Below are 7332 nucleotides of genomic sequence, written 5' to 3' on the forward strand. Positions count from 1 at the left end.
TTTTCGGCAGCAGCGGGAGCAGTACGACGCATTACAGGGGAGGATTGGGAGGTTAGAGACACTCCTGAAAAAAAATAAAAATCGTTTGCCCAGCCTAACAGTATTGTTGTTATTGTTTTTATCCTGTAAAGCGCTTTGAGGAGCCACCTTTAAAAGCGCTATATACAATAAAGTTCATTATTATTACTATTGTTAATTTGCTGGACAGAGAGGTGAACATTATTACGCAGAAGACAAAGATAGCGATTTACGTTGCATTGTGCATTGTGCTGCTGTAATACAGTTTTAAATAATTAAAAGTCTAAACAGTATCAGCTTTATTTATGGGTTGTAATTTAAAAAAAGTCAAAAACCGCACTCAAAATGCAATTTATAGCTTTCTGGCAAGAGGAGACACCCAAATTAATAATGTAACATGCCACTGTTTGTGCATGAATAAGGTTATTCTGCTATTTCCTTAGATACTGTACAAGATTCCATGGTTTTTTTTTTTTAATCCCCGGTGGAACCGGGAATCCGTAAGAATCAAGTAATAGGTTTATTCCATGCTGAAAAAAAGAAGAAAGAAAACACATTCCATAAGAATCAGCGCTTTTATATAGCGCCTTTAAAGGTGGCTTCTCAAAACGCTTTACAGGATAAAAACAACAATAACAACAACAACAATATTGTATTTCATTGCACTTTGACAGATCGTCCTTAAATCAGTTGTTGATTTAGTTTGACAGTAACCCTAACACTAACCCTATTTTATTTTTTCAAAGAAATGTTTGTTAAAAAAAAAAGTCACGGCTCTGGCTGGATTCAAACACCCAACGTGTGATGTGTGAGTTAGGAACCTAACCCACAGCGCCACTGGCAAGGTCACATGAGGACTGTTGAAAAAGCCCTACAGAAACATTATCAACAGATATCGTACAGCGTGTACTATTCTTGTGTTGCGGTACATGAATATAATTATATCATTATTAATTTCTTTAGATACGCGATTCCATATTATATTCCCTTTTAATCAAATTCTAAAAGTATGCTTGTTGACTCCGGTATCACGTTAGTTAAAGACTTCGATGCTTAAAATGTTTAGGGAGAAATGGAATACTGGTGTGTATTTTTTCTTTAAAGTACCGAGACCAGCCATATACTGTATGTTTATGTTCCAAAATTAATATCGTTTATGGCCTTCACATGCGTTACAGTATGCTCCTATTCTTTTTATGCTCAGCTACTAAGATTTCCCTTCAGTGGTAAAATTCCATATAAATATTCAATACTTAAACGGGCACAGTAAAGACATTTAAATCTTTCTCGACCGACCAACGCACCACGAGTGCCCCTGTCGGTCAACCAATCACGTACCGCGGTATTTTGCGTCATCTCGCGTCACGATGCGCGATGACGTAGCCAATTACCCCCGGTACGTGCCTGTGCCGCGCACTTTGAATGGCTGCATCTGTAAATCCAGGGTACAGTGTCTATGATTTTTTTTTGTCATAAAGAAATTACTATTGGATTTTAAAGTTTTTTTTTCCTTTCAATAGTTCGTTTTGAAACGATTCACCAGAATGTATTCTTGAGGAGAATAATGTTTGTGAGATGCTTGCCTTGCCTCGCTTCTTTTAGTCAACTGTTGACTCTTTGTCAACTGCTGCAGTTCAGTTCTACAGAGCTCTGCTGGTTTAAAATGCAGAAAATGAGCTCTAATCGCATAAGATTATTCCAGTTTTGCCACAATGCTCATGTCAAACATGGGCGACCCCTAAAAACAAGAGCTATTTTCGCTTTGTAGGCCACTACGTCACCTAGAAATGATCAAGGCTGCTTGACCCTTCTTCTCTTGCCACAGGTTCTGTTCATCTCCCAGAAGCACCAGTGCACCCACAGACTGGCAACAGACACTAGTATTGTTTAAGTGCCCTTTTTATTTTCTAGTGATCACAACAGTTAACACTGTCTGTCCAACACCCAGGACACATTGTACAGTGTCACAGTTCTAGAGCAGTATACAGTATGTAATACTCTTATGTGTTTTTGGAATCATACAGGTTTATTCTGTATAAGCTGCCAGTCCACGATGAAGGAAGAGGTCTGCGATACCTCTACATGGATGACCATACCAATGGCTGGGTATATGGGAAGAAATTGGTGAATGACTCCAAGAGTGCAGTGGGGCAGACTTTGCAGCCTTTTTTGTCCTACATTCATAAAAAGGTAAGAAACCTTTATTTATAATCTGTGTCATCTCCCAGAAAGTGAGGTCAGGATATACATTGTCTTTTCGATCTGTTTATTTTCACAGGTTTCTCTTATAATTCAAAAGCCTTTTGTGCAATACAAATACAAACTTTGCATTGATATTTTTTTATATTCCTTCCTAAAAGACTGTGGACTTTGGGTATCTTCTATACAACGATCAACCTCCAAAGTCATTTAAACCTGCTCCTTCATCTTTTGGACACAGCAAAGGTAAGTAACATTTTATAATGTACAAGACAGAAGGACACAGAAAATGGGGGGGGAAAAAAACATCATAGACAGCACAACAAACAATATAATGGTATCTGTTATACTTGCTGGGTTTGCTTGCTTATTCCTATGATTAAAGCCAAGTGCAATGTTTGCTACATATGCAGGATGTGAATTGTTCATTTTATATATATCTAAAATAAAATATTTTAAAATTTACACTATTTCAGGGTAGAACATTTACATGTGTGATTCTGCAGATTTTGTCCAAATCATTGATTCAGTAGAAAACATTTATTTTATGATTTACTGTGTATGGTCAAGACATGATGGCACGTCCGAAGTATATACTGTGTCTGAAGAATACCAACACCAGCTTTCTGTGTTTTCTGGTTTAAAAACTTGAATCATAAAGCTTTAAAGTATATATTTACATTTTGTTTTTGTTCATTATTTTTTTTTCATTTACTTTTCTTTGACTGAGGCATCACATAAGCTAAGAACAAATCTGTTGCCATCAGAGCTTTTTCTCCTGGTGAAAATCACTGAGTTTAAAAACACTTCTGTAAGTCAATATAATACTGATTTTTATAATAAAAGACTCATCTGCTGGGTAAAACAAAACTAAAGATGCTTGTTTTGGGCTCTAGGTTTCTATTGAATTGAATTTACAGTAGCCCATTTCTAAATGAATACAGTAAATTAAATTGTTGAGATTAAGAAATAAATCTACATACTTCATGGCCAATTGTCAGTTCAAGAGAACTGAAAATAATAGGATTAAGAATAGTCCTATTTTGGACTATGGTTTTCAATTCTCTTAATCTGACTTTTGGCCATGACGTATGTTCAGTTAAATTGGGTTGGACAAAAAAGCCAAAAGTCAGATTAAGAGAATTGAAAACTAGCCCAAAATAGAAGTTTTTTTGTTTAGTTTGATCAATTATACAGTTCTTGTTTGATTCTTGAACTGAATTAATTGACTTCGTCAGCTGGAAGCAGGCTTGATAATGGACTCTGTTCAAAAAGAGCAGACTTGTCCTTTAAAAACATTGAAACTGGAAAACCAGACGGATCAAAAACGATCAAATTTTGAGATTTGAATGCATCTTGTGTGACCTTTTTCAGGGATTGTGATGTTAGACAGACAGACAGGAGTGTGGCTGGTTCACAGCACCCCAGAGCTTCCAGATGTGAAAAATCATTCTACATCATTCTGGCCCTCCAGTGGGCATGAAAATGCACAGACCTTCTTCTGCGGGACTTACACATACAGCACCTTCAAGGACATAGGTAGGCGTTCACATGTACATACAGCTGTGTGAACCTTTTCTTGAACAACTTTGATTGCTGAGCTTTAGTATGTCCATGGCATTGACATTGCAGCTGTCTATCACTTTCTGAAAGCCTTTGGTACAATTTTTCCAGATTTTAAGATTCAAGTATTGGCAGTTTTTGTTCTGGTTTGGTGCACCTGTTCTTTTCCTATTCTAAATTTACCTGTGGGGCAAAAACCAGTCTATTCTGTTATTTTCTGTTGGTGGTTCAATTTCATATGCACGCTTAATATAACCCTGAGAATAGGTGGACACTAATAGACTTACACCTCATTCTGTATACAGATGAAAATAAATACCGAAATAGCCTTAGACTTTCTAATTAAATCTAAATGATGTGTATTGTGGCTGCTGAAAATGTATGTCAACATTTTAGAACTTGGAGGATAGTTTAACAAATGAAAATAAATAAAGGAAACTCTCCAAACTAATGGAAAAAGAAAGGGGGCATTTGACCTGGATGTATGAAAATGCCATGCTTACTATTGGTTATTTTTCATTCTTGTCTCCACAGTTGTGCAACTCCAGTATATCCATGTATACTCTTTTGACTATCACATCCCCCAAACCTTCCACAGAGACCTTCAGTGTGTGGCTCAGAGAACATGCTATCCCAGGAAAGAGCCTTGGTTTAAGCAGCTGCCCCTGACATCTTTAGCAGGGGAAACTTTCACCAGCTTTGCAAAATACTCTAGATTTAACGACGGTGAGCACCACTTCTTCCCTCTCGAATCTCAATTCCTTTTCATGAAGTTTCTGATAAATGCAAGTCAATCTGAAATTTCTCTTATGCAAATGGCACTACCACCCATAGCAATGCCAGATATTGGTTTTAAGATTAAACAAAACGTATTTTTATGTTCTACAACTTACTTCAGACATCCCCCTTCATTCGTATTTCTTTTCAAAAGCTGCTCAAACAATGTGTGAGACGGGGGAAAACAACATTGCGAAGGCACAAAACCTGTCAGTGTTCAGAAAAAGAAAGCCAAGGCAGATCTAGTGTCTGCAAAAAAAAAAATGGATCCAAGTCTATGGATCACTGTTTTTTCCCAACTGATCGCTTCTTTAGAAAATATTCTCCAACTCAAAATACAGAAACAGTAGTGAACAACACAGTCGCCATGATCCATAAACAATCTCTGTGCTTCATTATTGCAGTTTGTTCCTGGAGAAGTGAAAATGTCACATCAGTTATTTTTCTCATTTTAGATATTTGGAATCAATAGTTTGCTGGTTAACTAATTTTTTGCATGCCTCTACATTTTAAAATCACAAATGAATTATCACAGTTCCAGACCAGTACCAGCTTGGAATAGATGACGAAATGTACTTATTCCTTCAAACTATGTGCTATAACAGCCCCACAGTGATGCTAAGTGTCGGAGTTGGCATAAGTTGTACCAATGATGTTTCTTTCACTGACAACACTACAAGGTCATAGAGGTTGCAGTTATTGGACGCGTTTGAGATCGCTTGGATATCCCAAAGTGCCCAATCTTGTTGTGTTGGTGTTGGTATTCAGTGAATTATGTATCACTGCTGAAACTCGGTCAACAGTGTCTGATTTACTCTGAACAAGCACTTATTGAGCCTCTCAGAATCTGAATTTATTTAATTTTTACAAAGTCTAACTCTATTGTATGTTGGCCGTTTCTAGCCAGCAAGACCCACTTTCTCACAAAGATTTTGTTGGAACAATATCCAGTTTATTTTTAGTCAAAGCCTTTCCCAATTGAAGATGTATTTATATAAAAAAGCAGACTTCGTTTTGGTGAAACTTTCTCAATCTGCCACCTGGCAACTGAACTTTCCTACATGTTTCTGCGGTTACACTTTAGATTTAAGGTTTCATAGCATCGCTTTCTTTCAACAGAGATTTTATGGGATGTTAGTAAAGCATTCATTTATATTCAGTAGTAATTTAGGTTTAGGATTTGTGTCTGAGGTAGTTTGTAGGTGCTTTATTAACATTCTGTAAAGCCCGATTCTTGAGCAAATTGATTAATAGAATATTTCAATCTTTTATTTATACAACAATCTAAAACAAATGTTTTTTTCTTGGTATGTTGATTTAAACATAAGAAAGGATAAAAATATAACTTGTGTAGCTTCTTTAGATACCATTTAATACCTAAGAACACGAGAGGTTACATTTGGCCCATTTAGCTAATTTCTTAGTAGTTGATTCAAGGATCTCATCCTGCTGTTTCTTGAAAGGAACCAGGACTTAAATAACATGTGCAGTTTGTTCCATTAATCTCAACTAGTTTTGAAAAGAAATTGATTAATTGATCCAAGGATCTCATTCTGCTGTTACTTTAAAGGTTATTGGAAACGGTTGTCATATTTTATTTAAATACATTTAAAAAAATATTATGTAGAAAAGGAACAATCCAGTAAGTTTCAAACACCGCCCTTCAAAAGCAATATGTCACACTTCACACTTGATCTACTGTATATTGGTGGTGTTGATTTTAAAAAAGAACGTTCTGGGTAGCAACCAGTACAGTACAGCATTCAGAGAGGGGGGGGAGAAATACACATTCACTTGTTCTCGGTTCCAGTTTGACGTTTTGGTAGCAAGTGCACTTCCTGTTTTTGGTTGGGTAGAAAGTGTGCCTGGAACAGATTCTAACATGGAACCTGTGACTCTGTTCCGTTTCAGATCTCTACTCAGGTTTGCTGGTTAACTATTTAGGAGATGACTTCGCCAAAAGCTGGGGGAAGCTTCATCGGCCTCTGCCGTTGAATTGCTCCGTGGCGCACAAGGTGTACAACGTGACGACGATACAGCTGCCAGAGGCCAGGCCTTTCGGCATCATGGTGGACCACTCCAAGTGGTGTGTGATGAAGGGTGGGGGTCCGCACTGGACCTGCATCGTGGACACGAACCGAGAGATCAGTCAAACGAGAAGAGGAGGCGGGGCTGTGTGCACGAGCAGGCCTGGAGTGTGGAAGGCCTTCCTCACAGTAGTTGACACATTTGAGGACTGCCAGTAACACGTGGCTGGCAGAAATAGATGAACAAGAAAGGGCTGCTTTTCAAACGATACTGCATAGTTTTTCCAAGTCAAAGCAAATGGTGGTAAGTAATATGTAAGAAAACTCTGCAGTAGCTCAAGTAGGTAGTGTGTCAACACGCGTAGGCTGCAAAAGAGAAGAAAAGAAACGGGAACTGACACCTGAAGAAGACTCTACAGCTGAAATATTGTTTCTTTTCTTCTCTTTTCAGCATGGAATAAACCTTTACATGTTCCTAAACTATTCAGTACTGACCTTAATAGCAAAAGTAAAATGTATTTAGAAAGGATATGTATCATGAGGAAGTCATGCATCTAAAAAAACATTTTTTGAATGAAGTACTGAATATATCGGGGGGGAATATACGTGTGTATTAGCTTTCAACACTACACTTTTCTCAAAATATTGCAAATGCAAGTGATCTCCAGTGTCTTTTAAACATAATCATTAAGTTTGTTTTCACAGCAGTTTTGTAATACATTAATAGTGTAATGCTGACAACACTTTA

General features: G+C 37.3%; 1 protein-coding gene across 1 annotated transcript; it reads left to right on the top strand.

Moving 5' to 3' along the window:
• The first annotated feature begins 1392 nt into the window (after positions 1–1392).
• Positions 1393–6803, top strand: LOC148823732 (deoxyribonuclease-2-alpha-like). Its single transcript, XM_088928097.1, has 6 exons — positions 1393–1397; positions 2043–2208; positions 2379–2463; positions 3592–3756; positions 4315–4506; positions 6469–6803. The coding sequence occupies exons 1-6, from the start codon at positions 1393–1395 to the stop codon at positions 6801–6803; spliced, it is 948 nt and encodes a 315-aa protein (XP_088784223.1).
• The last annotated feature ends 529 nt before the right edge of the window (positions 6804–7332 follow it).

The sequence above is a fragment of the Atractosteus spatula genome, chromosome 11 (genome assembly GCF_055471065.1).
Source record: "Atractosteus spatula isolate fAtrSpa1 chromosome 11, fAtrSpa1.hap1, whole genome shotgun sequence".
NCBI lineage: Eukaryota > Metazoa > Chordata > Actinopteri > Semionotiformes > Lepisosteidae > Atractosteus > Atractosteus spatula.

Coding starts and splice junctions, on each gene's coding strand:
- LOC148823732 (XM_088928097.1), top strand. Junction 2,209..2,378: donor TGTCCTACATTCATAAAAAG/GTAAGAAACCTT, acceptor CCTTCCTAAAAG/ACTGTGGACTTTGGGTATCT. Junction 3,757..4,314: donor CAGCACCTTCAAGGACATAG/GTAGGCGTTCAC, acceptor TTGTCTCCACAG/TTGTGCAACTCCAGTATATC.